At 45.2% G+C, this 23,950-nt stretch overlaps 1 protein-coding gene across 1 annotated transcript in view; it reads left to right on the forward strand.

Moving 5' to 3' along the window:
• UTP20 (UTP20, small subunit (SSU) processome component, homolog (yeast)) overlaps positions 1-23,950 on the forward strand; it is a gene marked incomplete at its 5' end in the record, with an annotated part of 64,219 nt that overhangs the window by 38,278 nt on the left and 1,991 nt on the right. The window contains 27 exon segments of the mRNA XM_009575080.1: positions 218-268; positions 360-512; positions 1,059-1,214; positions 1,616-1,756; positions 2,738-2,875; positions 4,125-4,264; positions 4,794-4,873; positions 5,694-5,983; positions 6,486-6,634; positions 7,087-7,234; positions 8,032-8,130; positions 8,720-8,887; positions 9,600-9,766; positions 10,710-10,851; positions 11,146-11,262; positions 12,132-12,302; positions 13,081-13,209; positions 13,706-13,816; positions 14,597-14,676; positions 15,400-15,469; positions 16,521-16,703; positions 17,637-17,768; positions 19,257-19,389; positions 20,580-20,779; positions 21,138-21,209; positions 21,997-22,269; positions 22,975-23,101. Of these exon segments, the coding sequence (XP_009573375.1) occupies positions 218-268; positions 360-512; positions 1,059-1,214; positions 1,616-1,756; positions 2,738-2,875; positions 4,125-4,264; positions 4,794-4,873; positions 5,694-5,983; positions 6,486-6,634; positions 7,087-7,234; positions 8,032-8,130; positions 8,720-8,887; positions 9,600-9,766; positions 10,710-10,851; positions 11,146-11,262; positions 12,132-12,302; positions 13,081-13,209; positions 13,706-13,816; positions 14,597-14,676; positions 15,400-15,469; positions 16,521-16,703; positions 17,637-17,768; positions 19,257-19,389; positions 20,580-20,779; positions 21,138-21,209; positions 21,997-22,269; positions 22,975-23,101 (3,820 nt within the window).

A 23,950-nucleotide genomic window follows, 5' to 3' on the forward strand; every position in this document is an offset into this window, starting at 1 on the left:
AAACCCAGGAAACACTCAGTGTAGATATTTAGAAACTTAGGAACTTAAAACACACATCTTCCAACTTATGGAAGAATGGCTCTTATTAAGCTTCTAACAGGAGAAAGATTGATGCTGTTGCTTGCTTTATTTTTTGTCTCAAGTGGTAAAGTCTTGAGTTCTCCAAATTTTTAACAACTATAACAGTTAAACTATTTTCTTTTATGTTTCCTTTTAGACTTTATCTGATTTGAACAGTGAATTGAAGTATATTACTGATGTTGTTAAGGTATGCACAGTTTCTTTGCTCACTTTTCCCCCCAGCATTGTATTGTCATGTTTCTGGCCTTTTTCATGAATGACTTGTTGCTCTCTCTTAGCTGAATGCCTTTGATCAACGACACCTCGAAGATATCGACTTCGATGTACGTCTGTCAGCATTCCAGTCAATCACAGCCCACATCAAGGAAATGCAAGCAGTGGATATCGACTTCCTCATCCCCGTTATGCACAACTGCTTCTATACCATCCAGGTTGGCTGAATGTTCCTTCTCTTCCTTTGTGCACCATGTGTCCGTGATGAATCTAACTTCCAAATTATTTCTGTTGGCTGTTTTTTGACACTGCGAAACATTCAGAGAGCATATTTGAGTCTTCTTACAAACACCTGTTTTTAAGTTTTGTCCGCTTGCCTTTTCATCCGTATGTCCAGAAGGGCAAATACAGTGCAGCAAGAAGGCTCACCCAAGTGTGGTGCACCTTTCTATCAGTGAGCCCTGGAACTGTGTGGTCAATTTGTACTGTATAAAAGGCATATTACAGTCCTGAAAGGCTGCTTTTCTTTTTGTTGCAGCATGTTCTAGTTGTATGGGCCTGCTCGTAAATCTAAAAGGATTTTTCCTGATTGGAAGGGCGGGCATTAATTCAGGACTAGAACTTCTACAAGAAGGGTCTCAAGACTTACTGGGTCTCTACAGGCCTTGTTATGTTGTGTCCAGTGGTACTGTTCAGTCCAGTCTTTTGGGGAGAAAAAGGTGTCATATCCAGACTCATGTGGTACAATTTCTTCATCCACTCAGCTAGGGGATATGGCTCTTAGTGACAATGCAAGCCTTTGCTTGACCAGTCTTATCCGCCGACTGGCAGAAGTCAACCACACAGAAGATGACTACAAGGAGCTAATCCAGCACACTCTCCTGGAGTCTGTGAGAAGGGGGCTGAAGAGTAAGACTGAGGTAAGGCAGTGCTGTCTGATTACATATCTCCAGCTGTCTTCAGGACACCAGGATGTATGAGATGTTTTATGGATGAGTTCTCTGAGTCCCTTGCTGGGCAGTGACAGTGCAGGTACCCACTGTGAACTTAACCTTCATTTGAAATCTTATAAAAATCTGAAAAGTTATAGAACTCAGCTATCTTGTGTTTCTTTGCCATTGTTCAGCTTTTCTTAGTTGTAGCTCATTCTTTGGAGGGGAGACTTTAATCTATGTGCAGTCCAAAATACAGGTGTATTTGCTGTTATCAAAGAATAGGACTTGTTGGCCTGAAACACTTGTAAATGACAGCACTGCTGTTCTGAGGAGTACGTAACAACCTCTCCAAGGGGTACTTAACGCTCACTGCTTGCTGTTTGCAGAGCATCCAGCAGGACTACACATCATTGCTTTCCTGCCTCATTCAAACGTTCCCAGCAAATCCCGAATTCCGGGATTTGGTCCAGTTGACCAACCGCCATGATCCTGACATGGACTTCTTTGAGAACATGAAACACATGCAGGTAAAAGGCGACAGGCATTCCTTAGTGCCTCCCTCCCCCTGCCAAAGCAAAAGCATTTTACTGTGTTGTAGTGTTTTCCAAAGCATCTATGCGCTATCTTTACAGAGAAATTGAACCTGTGTCATTAGGTATTGGTTTTTTTTTAAAAAAAAAAAAAAAAAAAAGGAATGGGGCGTTGTCACATGGGTGATAGCAAATCAAAGTCATATTTCTATCTAGAAATTTCTTGGTTCTATGTTTTAGCAGCACTTTTCTTTACCTCTTCCTAATTTAGCTAAAAGAATTGGTTTCATTTTAAATGATTGTTCATGATCTTGAGCAAGCCACTCCACATTACAGCCTGTGTGTGACCCAGCCCACAGTCAGCAACAGTGTCCTGAGGATCCCTCTGGCATAGGCAGGGAACAGGTCTTTTTGTTTTTAATAGCCTATTCCCTGCTAGTCTCTGTCTGGAGGCTGTGCAGCTCCTTTTCATTCACAGGCCTTTGTAATATAAATGTTGCACAAAGCCTGGTCTCCTGGTTTTTTCTTGAAGTATGGTCTGTTTTTCTCTTGCAGTATGGTCTCCTGTTTTTTTTTGCAGTATGCGTTTTGCCTGCTTTCAGAGATGCAATCAGAGAGAGCCTTTGCTACATCTGTAGTTATATGTAGAGTCTAAATTTTTTTCCTTGTAATTTTATCAGGCCTTCTCATCTTGTATCAATTGCCTCCCTTGTCTAATACCTGAAGATGGCACAGTCTTATGATTGTGAATTCACAGTGAAATATCCCATTGAGTTGGAGTATTTATTGAGGCAAAAGCCTAGTGAAAGCCCAGAGACTGAAGGAAAAGGGCATGGCTTGTCCTTGGGAAATGACCGTAATATGTTTATGTCATTACTTAAAATGGAGGCATTTTCATAACTGCTGAATGTATGTGCTCCCTTGTGCTAGCTGTGGCTCAAGGGCCACCTCATTCACTGTCTCTCATGTTTGGCTCAGATCCACAGGAGGGCACGAGCTCTGAGGAAACTGGCTAAGCATCTCACTGAAAAAAACCTTGTACTGTCTTCCAAATCTCTGCAGAACTACATCATGCCTTATGCTACTACTGCCATTTTTAATGAAAAAATGCTTAAGGTAGGCTTTTAAATTGAATGCATCCATTTAAATATTTTCTTGTATACCATTCTCCTTAAAAGACTAACCACTTTAAAAGACTGATAGGTTTGTGGAGTGAGTGTTCCCCTTTCAGACAAGAGTGCTGTGCTTCTTTTGGTGGCAGAAAGAGGGTTTGGAAGGTGCAGATGCAGTCTGGGCCCAATCCTGTATCTGAAACGTGTCCTGTTTCTCGAAGATGGATCTCTTAACTGTTTGGGGTTTGTTTTTTTAATGTGTTTTTTCTTTTTTACTTGGGGTTGTATTTGTTTGCATTTATTGTAATCAGGTTATTATTTTTTCCCCGCTGCCTCCAAACTGCTCTGTTCCTGTTCAGTTGTAAGGTTGGTCACTCTTTGGCAGCAGAATGTGTGTGGTGGGGAACACAGGCTGTGCCTAGTAATTGAGGTGGGCATAAACACCGTTTTCTCTGGAGTTACGGGGGAACTGCAGGAATCAGCTGAAAACCTCTGAAATCACTAGTAACTTTGTAATTAAAGTTTGAAGGGTGACATTTTGTTAGTCACTTTCCAAACTTTTATTGAAAACATGCGGTGAAATGCCTTGTAATGTCAATGTGGATAGACTTTCTACTTGCGACTTGGAAAAAGTTCCCTGTGCACTATCAGGAGAACATCAGAGCTGCTTATGTCAGACCAAGCAAGTGTCTAATTCCCTTACTGGCAGAAAGATTCTTCTGAAGCTGAAACAATTAGAGCTTGGGTACAGGACCCAGCACCTGCAGCCATACAGACTGTGCCCATCAGTAGAGTGATTGCAGTCACTCTTTGACCAATGGGAGGTAAAATGCATTGGTTGAAACCTTGGTGAAAAACCAAACACGTTTTATTTCACATCAGAAATGGGGTAACGATGTGTATTTTTAGTTGATCAGCGCAGCCCAGCAATGTGCCATGTGTCTGTGGTTAGGTATCTTGCCTGGGTTTTAGTTCTTCACACAAGTGAGCCCATAGATTTAGTTATGTCAAAAAAGTTAAATGTGTGCAGAAATATTTGGAGGAAGTGGGTCTGGACATCTCGTTGGTGAGCTGTGATTTTATTTTATTTTTTACCTGGCGATCGGGAGGAGATCTAAAAGAGCTGAATACCAAGCACCCCCCCTAGACAGACATCTGGCTTCTTCTGGCTCTTGTTGCTTTGAGTAAAGTATGCTTTAGACACATGTTCAGCATGAATGCTAACAGCAACTGAATTTCTGTCTTTTGGCCAGCATGAAAATATGGTAACAGCCTCGGTTGAAGTTGTTGGAGCTGTCTGCCAACATCTCTCATGGTCAGCGTACTTGTACCACTTAAAGCATTTCATCCATGTCCTGCAAACGGGACAGATCAGTCCAAAGCTGGGAGTCAGGTAGGTACTGTGAACAATGCTGCTCTACGTTTCTCTGAAGACTGCTAAAGCAAAATTCAGTCTCTTAAGGAGCATCACATGGATTTTAGCCTCTTCCCTGGGATGAGAGATTGCCGACTTTGAGGTGGGTTTATGCAAGTGAAAGTAGGCGTGGCCTTGCAGTTTGATGTGACTGAGCTATGAAAGATTAACAGGTCATTGCTTTCTCACGCTGTGTCTCACTGAGCGCATGCCGGTATTAGCAGCTTCTGCTCCTATCAGGCTGTCCCTGCTCCTGGGACACCTCCATTGCTCCAGTACCATTGTCTGTGAGGTTTCACAGTGAGCTGGGTCATTGAATGCATTTAGCTGAAAAGCAACCAGTTTTTATTTCCTGGGTTCTTATTTCAGGATAAACCTCCTTAAGCTGCACTGTCACTGAGTCTAAAATTTTTTAAAAAGCTCTTTTAAGGTTTTCCGTTGTGTTGGTCTATGCAGCTTCTCCTTTTTGGGTGGAGAGCTGATCTCTCTCTGTGTTTTCCTTCCGTAGCTTGTTAGAGACAGTGCTGGAAGCCTTTCACTTTGACCACAAAACACTTGAAAAGCAGCTTGTGACCATTGAGAACCAAGGTGAGCTTTCTGCTCCTGATTATAGAAACACTACCTCTAATTGCTCAAAGTGCAGCTCATTGAAATTTTGTGTTTTACTCTTGAGGTCAGCTACTCCCAGCTTTTTAAAATGTGCATATTGGAAAGCTAGTTTTGACTTACCTCCTCAGGAGCCATGCAGACTGTCCTCCTGTGTGTTGACGCAGTGAGGAGACGTGGGAGGAACCATCTCCACGTTACCTCTCCATCCCAGGCCTCCATAAGCCAAAACAGCCGAGGCTGATTTTATGCAAATCTGGGAGTTCTCCAAGGTCTGCACCCACCCATGTGGCTGCTGCCACATCTGAGCTCTGTGTCCTTGATGTCGGCTGCTCTCATTGTTATCTGCAGCCTAACCAGGGTGCTGTATGTCCCGGCTTTGCTTCCCCCCACTATTTCATGGGAAGAAGTGATATCTTTGGCTTCTTCACCATTGTGGTTACCTATATTGTAGCCTTTGGGATATTCTGAGGAAGGAGGAGGTTATCTCACAGCTGTGCTTGTCAGGACCTCTTGCCTTGTGAAATTCTCAAATGTAAGTGAATGGCACTTCTCTAAGGTTCAGGCACATTGACCTTTGCTAAGTCTTTGCTTTAAGCCTAGCCCTGAGGGGTGGTTATCAGAAACGGGCATGCCAGAGCTTCTCTACCAGTAAAACAACTCTGATGCTGAGTGATTGTTTGCTGTCGCTGATGATAGGTAGGAGCTTTGTCCAGACCAAAGCCATCACAAGAGTCTCTTTTAAGGGCTCAGTTTTTGTGGCCTCCTATATTTACCTGTGCTTTTGACAATTGCTTGGCAGAAGCTACTGCCATGGACCTTGAGCCAGTGCTGGAGAGTGAAGAAGCCATGGAGCTGGAGCAGAGTGAAGGGGAAGAGGAGGTGGCTGAGGAAAAGAAAGGGAAGAATCTCCCTGAGGAGCCGGCAGAACCTGAGCAAGCAGCTAAGACATCTGAAGATGCTGAGCAAGTGACCAAACCTGTTTGTTTCTTACCCCGAAATAAAGAGGAGCTGGAGTGTCTGATCAAACACATTCAAGATACAGTTACAGTCAACATCTTGCCTAAATTGCACAGGTGTATTGTTGCAAAGGTGAGGATTTGGCATTGGAAAGGTTTTTGCAGGCTTGTGCTGCTACTGTAAAGGTTGGGGTGCTACTTCAAAGATCCCAGTGGAAATGCAGCTGATAAAAAAACAAAACAAAAACCAGGCGCAACTGGAGAGAGACCACCTGAAAGCACAAAAGAGGCTTTATCCCCTTTAGTGTGTCATGAAGATGACTGACAGACCCTCTGGTCACTGTGGGTGTGGTGTCTTCACCTCCCTGCTGAGAACTGGCTTGAACCACACAAGTGAAATGATTCACCTTGTGCGGCCTGTTGAAAAGTTCTTAGCCACTTGCTAGCACACCACTTACCTTCTGTATTGAAAACACAGGGATTCATCTCACCTGTCCTTTAGCTGTCTGGATTTTTCCTGTAGTCAGCAGAGGACAGCAACTTGCTTTGTTGGCCTCTTCTAGGGTTTGTTGAGAAAAAGGAGGATTTATTTATGTCTATTAAAAGTGCATTGTGTCTTGCTCTGTCTTAAAAAGGTTAAAAGAGACGAGGAACACAAGCTTGTGAAATCCAACGTTGTGAACGATGACGAGGTAGTTCGTGTTCCGTTAGCTTTTGCAATGGTCAGGATGATGCAGTGTCTTCCCCAAGAAGTGATGGAAGCCAACCTGCCAAGGTAAATCCTGTCAGAGCTCCTTAAATGTTGTTCATTGTGCTGGGAAAGAGAACTGTGGTTACATACAAGGCTAAATCCAAGAGGGGCATCCTAACAGTCCTTAAATACTTTACTTGGAAACTCATTTTCCTAGTGACATTCCCCTCTGCCAGCATTTGACTTCTGTAAAGCTAAGTTTGAAAGGAACTTGGTAAATCCTTAAATAAGACCAGAGCTGTGAAACAGGGTGCAGAGGTCGGGGTGGCAGAGCTGGGGAGATAATAGTGTACAGAAAAAAAGGATCATCTGTAAAATGTCTTGAAGGACAGTAGGTGTGTGTATGACTATAAAGCCTTTCTGTGAGGCTGGCTTTGAGTATAGCTCTGGTTGTAAACAGCCCCGAAAAACAGCCACCTTCCCTAGCAGTGTAATTAGTTCTGCTCTGTTTGGGGGTGAACTAAGCTGCCTATCTCTGTTTCCAGCATCCTATGCACATTTCTGAGGAACAGATTTCAGGAAATCCGGGACATTGCCCGTAACACCCTCACTAAAATCATGGAAGTGTTGGGAGTGCAGTACCTTCTGTACATTTTAAAAGAGATGCAGTCCACTCTCGTCCATGGGTACCAGGTAATGCTGAAATTCTTCATCTTTTGCTCTCTGTAGGTTTTTTTAACGTGTTAGGAGGCAAATCCAAAGGGAAGTTGCTACTGAAATTGTTTTGCACTGGTAGAATAGCTTGGTAGAATAGCTTGGTATAATACAACTAAATATTATTGCTACTGCCTACATCAGTCTTTGTTATGACAAGTGTCAAATAAGTGTCTGTACCCAAAGAGTCTAAGCAGGGAGGACGAGAGGATCTCTGTCTTCTCAGTGAAGAGTTGAGGTTTGGAGGTGAAGGATGAATTTCTGGTTCCAGTAAAATTAGTGGGAATCTTTCCAGTAAGTTCATTAGGGCCAAGCATCATCTGAGGTGAGTTGCCGCAGAGACTGCACAGACAGTATGTGGTGATGCTAATTGAAGTCTTGCTTCTTAGATCAAGAGCCAAGGCTCTGGCTATTAATTCGTCTTCCGTCTTTCCACAGTGGTTTGGGTTAAGATAATTTTCTGTATGAATTACCACAGTGGTATAGCGTGAGCTTCTGGCTGCTTTAAAAGTGAAAGCACCGGTTAGCACAGCCTAAAAATACCAGTGAGAGCACTGGGGAAAGAGGAGATTCTGGCCCTCCTGCCACTGTGTGGAGGGACAGGGGTCCTCTTCCTGCTTGCTGGTACATGGATTCTTGTCCCCCCAGTGATTTTTTTCCTATAACGAGAGCTCAAGTGCAGTGTGATGTCTCTACTGGGGGAGTCTCCCCATCCAGTATTATTAAAGAGGTCTATGCAGGGGGTTGGAAACATCATCTGTTCTCTTTTTCTCTAGCTCCATGTGCTGACTTTCACTGTGAACCTGTTACTGAAGGGCCTTACTACCAGGCTCAGTGCTGGTGATTTGGACCCCTGCTTAGATATCCTGATTGAGGTAAAACCTATTCAAGGTTGAAGGAAAGAGCATCATGAAGTGCCTGGGGCAGGCTCTAGGAGGAGAAGATTTTGTGTAGATTGTCTCGGACTTGGTGACAAACAGGGCTGATTGTGTGTGTACTGCAAAGGAAGGAGACTGTTTTCTACTGAGGCATCAGCAGACCCCTTGTAGAGCAGCGAAGTATCTTTGGGGCTGCATGCTGAGAGGGAATGGATTTAAGATACCTAACTATGTTTTCCTGTACTCTAAATGGCTGAGCAAGTCAACAGACATCTAATCAATGCGGTCCAGGAAGCCCAGGGGCTCCGCTGGCCACCCAGATGGGGTATATTTGGATGTCTTGGTCTGAGTGCAGTCCCACGCCTTGTGTCATAACACACAGGGAGGTGTGAGAACAGCTTCCTCATCTGGTTTGCTCAAATTGGGCTGTTGTATGTTGACAAAGCAAAGGTAGACATGATTTGTGGGAAACCTGGAGAGTTGTTTTTTCTGTGAGTGGGGAAAAACAGTGTTGTTCTGGTGCTACTGGAGGAATCTGTCTCTGCTTTTCTGCTCCTCATTCACTTCTCTTGTCTGATTTCCAAAGATTTTCAACCAAGAGTTGTTTGGGAATATAGCTGAAGAGAAGGAAGTGAAGGGAATTGTCTCCAAGGTCATGGAAGCGCGCAAGAACAAGAGTTACGATTCCTATGAAATTCTTGGAAAGTTCATAGGAAAGGGCCAGGTGACGAAACTTATTCTGCCACTGAAAGAGGTAAGAAAAGTCAGCCAGTCTTTCTTAACTCTGAGCACTCTCAGTTCTGTGTGGTCTAAAAGAAACTCTAGAGCCTCCAGGTGGCTACTGTGACATTTCCTATATAATCCCACTTTAGCTCCCCATTTTTCTTTTGGAAGGCAGTTTGCACCCAGCTCATAAATTGAGACTTTGCTGTTGATGTCCAGGGCAGGAAATGGTGTTCTGGGAAGCTCCCCTTGCTAGAGAGGAAACATCCCACTATGAGTTCTCCATACCCTCTCCCTCTGCCAACTCTTGTTAATGCCATTTACTCTGGAACTCCGAAGTCCTGCAAGGCTGCTCTGTGGTTTGATCTTTTGTGCATGAAGGAAATGTCACCAAAATGTGTTCAGGTTCTGCCCATGTGCAATAATTGCCTTTTCAGAGATGCATTTTTTTTGAGTAGAGTGCAAGCTCACGCAGAAATGGAGTCCTGGTTTGTTCACGAGCTCTGGAGTGTCCTGGTGGTGGTAGGTGAACTGGCTGGAGTCTGAGAAGAGGCTGGAGAGAAAGGGAGGGATGTTGGGGCAGAGCTGAGGCGATGGGATGCTGTTCATGTAGAGAGCTAGGGACTTAAGGCAGCAGGTGATGAGGGAGGAATTGCTCTGGCTTTTTCTATGATTTCTGAATACACATGGCAGATCATTGCCCTCATGTTGCCCTCCTGACTCTCATGGTTATGCCTTTGCAGATTCTGGAGAGCACCACAAGCTTGAAGATAGTCCGGAAGGTGCATGAGGCGCTGCGTCACATCATGGCAGGGCTGATCTTCAATTCAGACATGAACGCAGAATCCCTCCTCCTCCTCAGTCATGGTCTCATCAGTGAAAACTTGCCTCTGCTCACTGAGAAGGCCAAGTGAGTTCCAGGATGTTATCCATATGGTCTGTTATCGGTTGGGAGGTTTGCTTGCAGAAATGGCAGCTCTCAAATCTAACTGATCAAATGTATGAGGGTTTCCTTGCTTTCATTTGCCTTTTGTTTTCAATGTAAGTGAATTATTTGGGCAGTCAGAGGGCAAGGAGAAAGCTCGGAAATGGGAGTGAGCACTTGCTGAACTCATGGGAGTCTGCTCTTGCAAGTGCTCAGGGCCTTCAGGAAGGCTTTTTCACCATCTGGTAAGCTGCTATATGCATTTGGGTGTTTGGATGAAGGGATGAGGGGCAGGGTTTAGAAGTGAGCTACAAATTGCCATGTAAGAGGTGTTTGGGGTCCTGGGCATCTTCATTGGGTCAGGAACAAGAGAAACTGTGGGCTGTCACTTTTATCACTTTGGTGCTGGTATAGAAGTTGGGGACAACCATCAGATTTCCTCTCCATCTGGTGGTGTCACTGCTGAGAGCTGGGTCTGGGTGTCTTGCATTTCCTATGTTAATGTAGGCCGGCTTGCTCTAGGATCTGACAGCTGTTTGCAGACTTCTTGGAGCAGTTTTTATAAGCCATCAGTAGTTGAAGTAAATATCAGTAAATGAAGTGCAGTGGGCAGGGGCAGCAGGTATATTTGCTTGAAGGAACTACCAAAGTTTGTCTGTCCACTGAGAAGAAAAAAGTGGGGATGTTATAGAAATCAGCGTGCATTTGTTATCTTCATAATAGTGATATTGTTCTCAAGTCTGAGAGTCCTGTCTGTCATGCTGCTCTCAAGTTCGTTTTATTTCATTGTGTTCTGGCTGTGACCTGCTTTTGCTTGCTGTGTGGGTGGCAGCTGAGCACAGTCCAGCTCTCTTCACTCCCAAGAGCAAGCTTGTTGTGGAGAGGGTTGAAATCTGAATATTTTCCTTTGCCATACACTGCTTTTCAGAAAAAAAGTTGCACCTCCTCCAGATCCTCGCCTGCAACCAGAGAGCTGCCTGCTGCTCCAACCCACTCCCACGAGAGGAGGGCAGAAAGCACGTGTCAGCAGCAGGACTAACACGTATATCTTGGTTGATTCAGGACTTCGGGTAAGGATCTCCTCAGATACAAAGCTTTGCAGTCAAATTTTTTCTTAAGAGTACCCAAAGGAAGGTATTCTGGATATATTGTGTTAACAACACAGCCACTAGCCTTAACTTTATTTTGCATGTGATAACTCCAACGGTGCCTCTTAAAGAGCTATAAAAAGTGCTCAGCTGTTGCAGATATTTGAATGGGATATGGCATGAATTCTACTATAACCTGAAACAATGTGGAACCTTACTTGACTTTTTGAGTCCCAGCCTGACTTTGAGATGAACGTCCTGTGTTTTCTATGCCAGCTGCTGCACATGAGCCTGAAGAGGTCTAAAGTAAATTCTTCTGAGGAGCATGTTTTGGAAATGTTAGACCCTTTTGTTCAGCTGCTTATAGACTGCCTGAAATCTATGGATGTCAAGGTACAGTTCTGAGCTGGAGTCTGTCTATTCTGTATGTTCTACTAAGAAGGGTCCTGACCGCAAATGTCATCTTGCATTTGATCTGCAAGAGAAAAGAAAGCCATCTGGTTTTCAAACCTGATTTCATAGGTGTGCAGATTAGGTTGTTTGAGGACATGATATCCCAAGGGGGAGGAAGGATAGTGGCTGATGGAGGACTGAATGCTCTGCCCCTAGTGCTGCAGGTTCAAGTATGGACAAGTTCTCCTGGAGCATGTTCATACAAGGACTTCGCAGACTTCGTAGGCTATCTACAAGAGGTTCACGAGGTCCTGTGGCTGCTGGGAGCAGTGTCGTCACAACTGTGGTTTCTTTTGATCCAACTCTACTGTCTTTATTCCCAGCACCGCAGACAGCCTCCTGTGTGGGCAGCTTTGGGCTTGAGTGAGCGTAGGAGGGAATCCATTAAACCTTGAATTTCCCGGGAATCCATTAAACCTTGAGTTTCTCGGTAATGGAAGGCATGCCTCATATCCCTCCAAATACTTGGAGCAGGGCTTTCAGGTGACCTGAGTTTTTGGCAGAGCAACTTCTATGCCTTGAAGGCACCTCTGCTCCAGAAAGAGTTCCTGCTGTCTGCTGAATCAGCATGGTGTTAATGTCTTTACCTAGTAAAATCAAAGTTAGAGAATTAGGGAGTGGCAGATAGTGTTTTTAGAACTGAGAAACCCTTTGTATTACATATGGATGATTTGAAAGAGGTTGATTTTTGTTAGCTAATTGCCTTTTACCACAGTTGCAGATAGCCTGACCATGTCTGTAACAGAGTGAGAAAAGTGTTCTGTCAGTGTCATTGTACCCATGTGCTGTCCTTTGGCTCTTTCTTATAGGTGATAACCGGTGCTCTGCAGTCCTTGGTATGGATTTTAAAGTTCCCTTTGCCTTCTGTCAGTACAAATCTGGAGCCACTGATCAAGCAGCTTTTCCTCTTGCTGAAAGAATTTGCCAAGACAGGAATAGCCAAAGGCCAGAATTTCCACCTGGTTGTGAGCTGTTTCAAAGTAAGTCAGACCGAGCTCTGCTCTTTTCTACTTTAAGATTAACTTTGTAGAATGAGACTCTTCCAACTACAGATCTCTCCTGCAGCTGTCCCTGGAGAGGTAGTCTGGAGATCACAAGGTATCAAGGCAAATGTGGCCTTGCTGATTCTTTCCCAAGTGAAAACTTAAAGATATCCCCCAAAAATGCACATCTTGGACCTGAAGAAGTGTTTTTATAGAACTTTATTTGCCTTTTTTCTTCCTTGTAATAGTATCTTGTTACCACCCTGTCTTTTGAGAGGCATCAGTTTTGTACTTGGAATAGCTTGCTTTTAACATGATGAATTGAAGTAAACCCTTGCAGCTGAAGTGAGACAAGGGAAGGAGGCAATTAATAGTAGTAATAACTACTCTTACGGTGTGCAGTGTCTTCCTGTAGATGTCTTCTAAATGTGTTGCTGAATTAATAACAGCTTTTGAGCATAAGGGAAAGTTAAGAGTAATTCATGCTGAATGCCAATGCCAGAAGAATTTTCCCCTCTTCCTGGCTGTGCTCCTGCATCATGGTTCATGTCTGTGAGCATCCCCACTCATTTCAAGGACTACTCTGAATTTGTGTATTTGCTTCTGTTCAGTTTTTGTCTCAGAATTGCCAGCTGAAAGCAAAATATGATGAGAACAGTGTTAGCTGCATGTTTCAGAGCAGCAGTTTGTCTTTTCAAACCTAAGTGGTATAAACAGCCAGGCTACGTTTTATGGCACTGCATGTGTATTGACAATGTGCAATTTGATTTTGTAGTGTGTAACAATACTTGTGAAGAATGCAAAGAGTCAGATAACAAGCAAACAACTCCAAGTGTTGCTTGGCTTTGCTGAAGAAGACATTTATGATTCATCACGCCAAGCCACTGCCTTTGGCCTTCTCAAGGTATTTCTGTGCAGCAGGCGTATGGGTTCTGTGAGCCACTGGAATGGCAGTGATTCTGCCTCTTGGTGAAAGGCTGTACAATCTCACGTCAGGAACAGGCCACAGAACGCTGTTAAGGCTCTCTGTTGGGGGGGGCGGGGAAGGCAGCAAAGCTTTCCTGTTTGACTTGTAGTCACTCTTCAAAATTGTTTGGGAGGCTGTTTTATACAGAGGCGTATGAGGATGTATTTGGGTCTGAGGATGTTTTTGCTGAAGAATCGACATTCCTCATTATTAGACCAGGTATTCTGTGTCCTCCAAAAGAAACAGATACGGATTTGTAAGCCACCTTTTTTTTTTTTTTTTTTTTAATAAAGTTGCTCTGGCTATGTTTGAAGATGTGAAGAAGTCAGTGTTAATGTACTACGTGAGATTGGTGTAGTCCCAGGTTATAGTACTGCATCTCATACTGTGCAAGCAAAATGACATGGCTCCAGCTGTGCTTTCACATTTTTAGGCTATTTTATCCCGGAAGCTGATTGTCCCTGAAATTGATGATGTGCTGCAGAAGGTTGCCCAGCTGGCCATCACGGGTCAGAGTGAGCCGGTGCGAGTCCAGTGCAGGCAGGTTGGTAGAATGGAAAGTCTCTCACTTTACTTACAGCAGTCTAACAAGCTAGAGGGCTTAGTGTGGCCATCCCAGCTCTCACAGACTTAGCCCTGCTGAACCCCATTTCCCCTTCTTACTAATCCTTGTTCCCCTTGCTATCTGGCTGGCATTAGTTCTTGTGACTGATGCGTAGCAGAATCGCAGACTGCCTGCCTATAGTGAGACTGCTTGCCATGATGTACCTTCAGAGAGCTGCTCAGCAGGATTGACCTTTGGAGGCTTTTAGGCCCACGTAACTAAGAGTTTTGCCCTTTTCTGAATTCTAGCAGAAGACAATTTGCCACAAATCCATGATTCCTTCCCACAACTTCCTCCTCCTTTCCAAGCTAAAAGCCACCAAAAGACAGAATTGGTTGCTTCATTTCAAGCATTGGGATACAGATGCAGCAGGAGCTGTGCCTAACCAAATTTTGCATTTCCATAGTTACAGGATGGATTTTGAAGGATGCAGAATCTCTGTTAACAGAAGTCTGCGCAATTCAGAGTAATAATCTAAAGACTGATCTGGCAGTTGTCAGACGCCTGCAGATCCTGTTCCAGGCATGGACCTTGAGAGCAGTTGTTGGCCCCTTGTGTAATAGGAACTTAAAAATAGAGGAGAAAGGGATGATTCTCATAAACTTGCTGCACCATCACACTATTTTTTTCATAACCTTTTTACAAGCTTTGCTGAGTGTTTCTTGTAACTCCTCTCTGTGTTGTTTTTTGTTTGTTTTTTTTTTTTTCTTTTCTTTCCAGATTTACTTAAAATATATTCTGGACTACCCCCTTGGTGACAAGCTGAAACGCAATTTGGATTTCATGCTCGCACAACTGGAGTGAGTTTATATTCCCGACATCTCTGTTAGAATAGAACCTTGTTGCTTAAGTATGACTTTAGTGGCCACCTAGAGCCTGTTCATGAGGAGGGGAGGGTGTGGCTGAAGTCTTGATTTTCCTACCTCTAGAACACTTCCCTTTTTCAGAAATGGGCTGTTTGATAAAGCAAGCCCCTTTTATCTTCCCTGTTTCACAGCTGGTTTTGTTGTTCTTTATCTCTTTGTAAGCAAAAGTTCTATTGTTTGCCTAGTGGTTAACCAGCTCCACTGGTTGTGAAGGAGGTGAACTGGAAAATCCAGAAAGAATAAGGGAAGATGCATTTATATGACTGCTGTCCCATGGCAATGGTCTCGACTGCAGTTGCCGGCACCGTTGAGATCAATTGCACCAATTCAGCATGAAATCTCCTTCTGAGCATGACTCCTCCCTTGCTCAAGGTGACAGTAGTTTACCATGTCCCCCAGCACCATAGCCCAGGTGCGGCTGTGCTGACTTAAGTTGGCTGGAGCCCTTTTTCACCTTTTTGTCTCTCTGTGCCCGTGCTCTGGGAGATGGAGCTGATGGGTCTGTTGCTTCTCTTCTCGTAAGTATCAGACCAGCTCTGGTAGCTGTTGTAGAAAGATCCCTGTCAGCATGTATTTCTGACATTGGCCATTCTTGCAAATTGTTAGTAACTTTCTAGAGTATTAACCCAGACCTAAGCCTTAATCATTTCCTCACAGGTACGAGTATGAAACTGGAAGGGAATCTGCACTGGAGATGATTGCGTACCTCCTTGACATGTTCCCACAGGTAACAAGCACCCCTTCCAAGGGTATTCCAAGAATCAATGAGTTACTGCGGCTTGCAGTAACAGCATTTTCAGAGCCGTTTATTTTGGGAGCACTTGGTAGTTCCTATTATCTCTTATCATGAGCAGAACGTTCACTTATCTCCAAAGAACCTGGCTTTGCTCCAAAGGAGAAGTGACATGCTGGAAGTTCTGCAGAGCTTCTTTATCTAATGTGCTCAGTCTGCAAGTAAAATAAAGCTCTGTCAGCTGGAGTTTGGATAAACTTGATGGTTATTTATGCCAGGAAGAAACACAACCAGTTTAGGGAATGGGGTAGGAATAGAAAGTGAAGTCTAGACTAGTTTTCTCATTGTGGGGTTTTTTCAACATTCACGAGGGATGTTGTTGACTGAACTGGTATGTGATGTACCGTATCTGTTTTGTTGGCCTGACTGGAGAGGGAGGGCTTCTCAGTGGGGTGGATCAAAATGAAAGCTAAAAAATAACCGTACATCTATGTAGGATAACATATGCAAAATGCTAAGCTGCCTTAAAGCTCTGCAGCTGGAGCTTGACTGAGCACTCAGGTGACTGAGAGAAGTGCAATCAAGCAAGAATTTGGGAGGAAGGAAGAGAAATTCTGCACAGTAAGCTGTGTTTCACCACCGCCTGATTAGATTTAGTATCTCAGCTTGGTTCCCTGCAACTCTGTAAAGTAGCAAAGAGATGCTGTCTCTGAGAGAAGGACCTTTGGGCTGATTGCTGCAGTGCTGAGGGACTTAAGCCTGTTTCAGTGAGAGTTGGGCATGAAAATGCCCTTTAAGGTTTGATGCCCATGTTACTGTCCTAGGGACACGTTAGCGAGTCAGAGCAGGGCTGGGGCTGCTGTACGCTCCCTGTGTGCTCCAACAACTGGATCATCCCGTCCTTTCAGTTCACCTGCCTTGACGTGGACCCCGCTCAGGGCTGACATTGTTCCTATATGCTGTGCAACAAATGCCCCTCTTTTCCCCTTTAAATGCCAGAAGCTCCTTGGGGATGTGCAGTTGACTAATGATTGTTTCTTTCTAGGATCTCCTCCACAAATACTGCGGGCTGTTTTTTCTCTCTCTTTGTATGATGATGATAAATGATGACTCTGCCAAATGCAAAAAGATGGCAGCTTTGACGTGTAAATCTCTCCTCAGTAAGATAAACAATGAAAAACAAGATCTGATGTTTTCGCTGGTCACAGAGTGGTTTCACAGCAAGAAGGTATTCTTTGGTCTTTTCACTGACCAGGCCTGGACTCTGTTTGGGGGCTGAGTAAGATTAAGGCAAGTGAGGGATTGCTAATACCAGGTCTGGTGGATTGGTGGGTTCAGTTATGCCTGGCTTAGTAGTTTTAGGAAAGGAGTATGGGCAAGACTCAGCTTAGAATAAAAGCTCTTTAAAGCTGTGCTCAGCACCATAACTCTTGCTAGTAAGAGGAGGAAGAATGATATAGCTTCATATAGCTGCGCAGATGTAGGGAACTGCTGCTTCTGTAGGTCAGCCTACAGACTTCCCAGCTGCATTGCGCTGCTTTCCTACAGTTCTTCTTTTGGGTCAGGTGTTTCACCAAGTGTACTCTTTGCTCAGGTTAGAGGTTTGAGCAAATTCCTTAAAACTTCTGATCCCAGTAATTGGCTTTTCATGCTGTCTTTAGCTTAGACTTGTTTCAGTCTGTCGCCAGCAGCTGGAGGGTGGCAAACCTAGTCTTGCAGGCTTCCCATTTTGATCTGGGTGCCTGGGTGTTTAGTTATTCTCAAACAGGAGTCACGTTCTGTCCCTCTGCACTAGTGTTCTTTAATACTTCATCCTTTTCATCTCTAACATGTTTAGTTCTGGTTTATAGCTGTGAGCTGCCTGTTGCGATGAATCAAAGAGTGCAAAGTAGCCCCCAGAGCTTTGCAGCTGGGAACTGGGCTGGAAAAGGCCTTTCAGCATTCAGTTTTAGGGTGTGTTTCCGGGGATAATTTGTGCTGCCAGGTGCTTTTGTCTCCCAGCTGGCAGCATCTCCTTTTTCAATAGTACTCTGAAAACCAGCTTCTCTTAAGATGCTGTTGCTACAGGCAAAAGTAGGAGTTGCTGCCAGCTCCTGCACATGGGAGTTGCAGGATTTGATTATCAAGAAGTAACAAGGGGTGTTATTCTTTCTGTTGGCAGAGCTCACACCGAAGGTTGGCTGCCCAGGCATGCGGTTTGTTTGTTGAAGTGGAGGGAGTAATGTTTGAACGGAGGCTTGAAGCTGTCCTTAACTTGATTGAAAAAGAAATCAACCCAATTAAATTTGAAGATGTAAGTAATTTTTCCCATGTGTGAGGCTTGGGGAAAGAGAATTAAGAAAATAGAAAAAGGGAAGAAGTGTAGGAGAGATTTAACTGTTGGACCTACTGTTTGGGACTGAGGAAAGACACGAAACATACAGATTTGTTCTGAAGGGGACCTCACTGACCTAGAACCATATTTGTTGTCTGTAAGCCCAAATTTGATGTCACATGTCGCAGCACAAGGGGCAAAGGAACTTTGCAAAGCCACCTGGCCTGAGCCTGCAGCCATACTGTGTAACCAGAAGGTATATTGCTCCTTGCCCCAGCCTCTGTCAAGATCCCTGTGAGTGGAAGGGGTTCTTGAGACAGCCCTTGAGTCTCAGGCTTCTGGTTTTTAACTGTATGACTTGGTGGGTTGACAGCTTGTAGCAGTATGCATGTCGAGATAGCTTTCCCTGCTTCTGGTCTCTCCTGCTCTGGCAGGAGAGGAGGGACTTCTGTTTTTTTGTTTAAAGTGGAGTTATGAAAACCACCATCAGAAAGAATGGCAGGGTGCACAGGTAGCACTGGGATGGGTTAGAATCTGTTTAGTTGGAAAACAGCCTGACGATTGCACTGACAACATCTGTTTAACTGGGAAATGCGTCTGCTATGCAGAGATTTGTGTAAGCATGGAAGGTCAGGAGTGCATCGCTTGTGACTGTCTGCTTTGTTCAGAGTTATCTACAGCTTTAACTTTCAAAGGAGTTCCCTTCCTGTACTTCAGGACACGGTTTTGTTTTAAGGAAAATCTTTTTAGTGCATGTGATTAACTCAGAGTAAGAAGGCTACCTCAGATTCTGCTTGGCATGTGATAATTCCAAGGGGATCCCAGTCACTGTGCCTGGGGAGTGACCATGTGTGTTACTAATGTGCAACATGCTGAACAAGAGAGAAGAGCCTCAGGGTATGTAAATTGGCAAGAGACAAAAATAAAATACCTGCAGTGAGGAGAAATTCAGTGTAATCACCCCCTGTGCTGTGACATGTAGGTGAGGCACTGACTAGTTACATCAAACCAGCTGGTGATTGCAGGCAGGGTGAGGACCTGAAGGTGATTTAGTAAAACACAGTGCACAGGGTGTTGTCATAACAATGTGGGGCTTCCCAGGTGACACAGGCAAATCTGAGCTCGGCTTGGGTCTGATAATGAGAATCAAATATGCACAAATACATGTATTGACATAAATGATATACATTGCGTGTGTAATTGTTTGCATTTAGAAACCTAAGAGTTTGTTAGAGTAATGTCTGTATAAAAAACAAGAATGATTGTAGTAATAATCTCTCCTGCAGAGGATCAGTCTCCAGAGGAAATGCTTTAGTGAAGCTGCTTCTCTTCTGTTTATTTTGGGAATTGGGTACAAGTTAGTCTTCTGTTTCTTTGCAGGGTTGATCTGAAATGTATCTAGTAGGGTAAATAAGCATTGTCTTCAGGTTCTCATAAGCATCTTTCTTGACTTGCTGATTTTATTAGATAACTGAAGAGGAGGAGGAGAAGGCAGCAGATAGGCTGCTATTCAGCTTTCTTGTGCTGGTAACAAAGCTAATCACAGAGTGCAGCTTGATTCAGTTAACCAAGAACAGTGATGTTGTGAGCAATATCTGGGGTAAGTATCAAGAATTATTACGGCTGTGTTACAAGGAAGATTCTTTGTGTACCGTGTGGTTTTTCACACCCTAGTATAAACAACTGAACTTTGTCGTACAAGGTTTGCATGCTGCAGAATGCTAATACACAGCAGTTACTAGGCAGTGAAAGAGAAGATGTTAATGGAAAAGGTTACATGGCTGATGAAAACAACACACCCTCTGTCTCAGTTGCTGGGAAGTATTTTCTATTATACCAAGAGCAAATAGTTGCAAACTATTGCATGTTTGACCATAATTACATCCTCTTGGATGAAAACGTTCCATTCTCCTGGGAAGATGAGATTTTCTTGATGACATCATACATACCAGCCAGCAAACGATGACACATGGTAATAGTGCTGTAAATACTGTGTGTCTGCCAGGATGTTAAGGCCTGGAGGTTGTTTGATTCAAGCAATTTCCCTATGAGTGAGATTGTACAACATTAGGCTGGCTTATTGGCATTTTGCTGCCTTGTTTTTAATTGCTTCATTTGCTGCTATCAGAAGGTCTGGATCTGGCTGGTTAATGTCTTCGAAGAGGTCAGCCTGCCAGGTGCCTTTAGTGAGATACGAGAGAACTCTTGTAAATCCTGGACTGCTTGGTGATGTGCAGCTTGGACAGAGGCGAGACAAGAGGGCAACTCCATCTCTTCTCTGAAGCATCCTCAGCCTTCATCCAGGGGTTCAATCTGACTATCTGCTGCAGGGCCAGCTCACCCGAGTCTCACAGCAGCCAGTCCCCAGACATGATGGGCAGATGAGCTGTGGCACAGAGTCCCTGAGGGGACCATAGTTGCTGCAGAAACATGACTTGTCAGCCAGGATCGGAGCAAGTGTCTTTTTGTGCCATGCCCACTTTTCCTGCCCAGTTGCCATCACTTTCCAGCAATGGCCCCATCTTTGGATGTTTGGAAGTGCTGTGCGTGCATTCAAGAACGCCTGGTCACTGTGGGGACATTTGGCTACCGGTAGCTTTTTGCTGCTCTCTGCTTTGGCTGGATAGAGTTGCTGGGAAGTCTTTGATTGTCTTCTGAGCAGATAAGCACAGTTCATTTCCTTCACCTTTTTATTGTAGCACGTGCTGTGGTAATTCTTGGAGGGACCTCGTTCTTTTTCTGCTCTCACTGGACCAGCTCCTGTGCTGAAAGAGGTTTTCTTTCTCCCAGGTCATGTCCAGTCTCACCTGTGGTATCCTCACAGCTGGGTCTGGCTGACAGCTACTGAGATCTTTGGCTTGTTGTTTGCATCTTACAAGCCAGAAGATCTTGTCAACAAGTGGAGGGAAAGAAAGGCAGGGAAGAGGAAAAAGACATCAGCAGAGCTGTCTGCAGCCACAGTCTTCTTGACTACTGAACTGGACAAAAAGGTAATGATGTCTGTATTACTCCTTCCCCTCTGCCCATGCCCATTCCCTGGTTGGGAGACAAATAGTGTTATAGTTTGGCATGCACATTTCTTTTCAGTTGCTTGTCTGCTGCATAATCCTGATCACTTAAAGCATTTGAGGAGGTGTCTCTGCTGCTGGGAGGGGGCTTCTCTGGGGTCTTAGTCTCAGCAGCACAAAGATTCCCCTCTAGGCCGCAAGATGCAGGCAGAAGTTGTGCTGAGCCGATCCCTTGGCCTGCCCTGGGAACCGCCTTTGGTGACTGCAAAACACTGCTTTGAGTTTCTGCTACTGGCTCCCTTTCATGGAGTAATTCCCTTCTCCTTTTTCCTCTCTCCAGATGAAGGAACTCGTGTTTGCATTCTGCCATCAGCTGCAGTCCAAGTTCCTGGACCTGTCTCTGGGAGAGCAGGTAAGAGCAGGAGCAGGGCTGGGGCTGCAGGAGGGCACAGAGCAGGCCCAGGCCCATGAGGGAGTGTTACGTCCTAGCCAGGGCAGCAGCGCTGCTGGCTGGTGGTGGCTCAGGGCAAATACACAGTGCAGGGCCAGCTGTTTTGTGCTGAGGGCATCTGAGCAGGTCCATGTCTCAGAGGGGCCCAGAAAAGTCTCCCTTGGTGTCAGCCTGCTGGAAGGGCTGAGGGGTGGCAGGGACAGAAGGGGGAGGCACCATGCAGGGCAGGACTGGGGTCCCTTCTGTCCACCCCTCCATCAGGGAGAGTCTGGCTCTGCAACCCAGACTGGAGCAGGTTGGGCAGCCACATCCTGGAGCAGGGATCCAGATCTCTAGTGCTGGTTCCCTGCAGCTGTACTGAAGCCCTGGGTGTTTGCTGGGAGTGTTTAGTCCAGCTTTATGCTGTTGCTTGAAGGTCAGACTCCACTGTGAACCTGGTCAGAGATTTCCTTGTGGAGAGCCAGGGGCTGCCAGAGGTGGAAAAGACAAAAGGAGCAGCCCTGCCTCAGGAAGTGCTGGAGCACAAAAGGCAGAGTATTTCATGGTGAAAGACTCTCCCAAACTGGAGGAAGATGTTGAGGTGGGCTTTCCTGTTAGGAGCAACATGCAGGGGGTGAACCCATTACAGCCTCCTGGGTTGGCCAATTCCTCTTTCAGATCTAGCCTTGGCTCTTACATACCCTGGGCACTGCTGGTGCTGACACTGGGGGAACCCACAGTGACTCACTACTCTGTTTTTACACTTCAGGTTATAAAGAATTTGCTTTTTGTGGCAAAAATTGTTTACTTGCTAGCCCCTGCCTTAGAAGAAGGTAAAGAGGCCGAAGGAGAACTCGGATGTGAAGTGGAAGAGCAGGAGGCCTCAGAAGATGAGGAAGAGAAAGACATTTCTGCTCAAGGAGAGGGAGAAAGGGAGGACACAGAAGAGAAAGGCCAGCCAGCCACATTGCTATGGTTAATGAAGAAGCTCTCTCTCATGGCAAAGCGAGAAGCAGCATATTCCCCTAAGGTCCCTTTAAAGGTAAGAACAGGGTTAGAGCAACTGCTTTTGATGTGCTAGGCACAGGAGAGTGTTGGTCTGGCTCTTTGCTTCCAGGGGACCAGCTGTAGAGTGGTGGGAGCTGGCACTGAAGCGAGGATTAGTAGGTGCCAAAGAAACAAGCATTTCGGTTCGGGATTCTCAGATGTGCCAGTCTGCTTCTCCTTGCAGTTGCTTCCAGCCCTCGCGTGGGGTAGGGGAAGGGTGGGAAGGCCAAAGGCACCAAGCTGAAGGTGACAGAGCACTGCCTCTGAAAGCCCAAGAGTGCTGGGTTTATGCAGGCAGGGGAATGGCAGTGTGGAGTTACTCGCTAGGAGAAGCGGAGGGTGTAGGAGAGCTTCAGGAAAAGCACAGTGGTTCCCCGTGGTGTAGAGTTGCAGAGGCTGAGCTTTCGTGTCTTCAGCTGCCTCAGTACAGAACAGTGAGAACAAGCCTGTTGTTCAGAGTGTTACCAGCTGCCAACCTGGTGAAGTCGCAGCTCACGTGTTTACAGATCCCATGGGGTTGTCTCATCTAAAGGCTGTACTTGGCTGCAGTAAGACCTTGTAACAGTAGTGAGTTTCTGAGTAGTGTGTCTGAAACAATGCCTTGTATGTTGCACAGCGATGCACAGCCCTCTTGCAGCAGTTCAGTTAGGCCATTTCCTTCCAACCTTCCTTACTTCATGTCCTATGCACTCATTTTCAGAGAAGCTGCATCTTTAAGTTCCTGGGAGCAATCTCAGTAGATCTGGGGAAAGACAGGATCAAGCCGTACCTTCCAACAGTTCTCACCCCTCTGTACAGGGAGCTGAACAGCACCTATGCAGAGCAAGGTAAGTGATTTCCCTCGCGAAGACTAGCAAAGAGGTAAGTGTGTCAGAGCTGTGCCTCGGCACAAACACCGCCTGTCATTCCTTCTGTCTGTTGAGGCTTAGATGCCCTAATCAGTTAATTTTACCTATGTGCCGTCTAACGAAAATACCAGGAAAAGAGGAGAGTGTTCGACAGCTGGATCAAAAATCTACATGTTGACAAAGAAAAAAGACGACTAAAGTTAGGCAGGCTGAGCATGTGAGGTAGTGGAAAAAGTGTAGTAATCAAGGGTGGACTCATTGTGGCGAGACTCATGGAGTGCTTGCTGAGGAGAGGAACAGAGTGTGGGTGTTGAGGAAGCCAGAACAAGGCTGTTGCTAAGTGCCATTCTTTTTGAATTGCCATGTTAGATCTGTGAGTCCTTGGGGCATGAAGGTCCATGCCCTAAGGCTAAAAGTGTGTTTCAGTTTTAATGTAAAAGAGGGTGTGTTTTATGGTAGCTTGTGTTACTGTAGAGCAAGGGACTGTACAAGTTGGAATTGCTAGTTTGGTGGCTGCTTATTGTTTTCCCCAAGCTCCTCCTTTTGTGTGCCATGTGCGCACAGTGACTGACAGAAAGTAACCTTTGCAGGCAGGGGAAGAGAGCTGCCTGCTACACGAATGCAGCACGCGGTGTGTGCAGGCAGGCGTACACCTATTAAACTGTGCACAGAACTTCTCCCTTCCTCCTGAATGAGTCCAGGTCACTCTGTCCTGCTAGATACTACCTGAGCAACAACACTTGTTTCTCCCCTGGAGACCGTGTTTGTTTGAAAGACCTTAAGAAGTCATGCCTGGTGGGGGAAAGACAACACATTAACGCAAGAGAC

Source organism: Fulmarus glacialis, unplaced genomic scaffold, assembly GCF_000690835.1.
Source record: "Fulmarus glacialis isolate BGI_N327 unplaced genomic scaffold, ASM69083v1 scaffold4883, whole genome shotgun sequence".
Taxonomy (NCBI): domain Eukaryota; kingdom Metazoa; phylum Chordata; class Aves; order Procellariiformes; family Procellariidae; genus Fulmarus; species Fulmarus glacialis.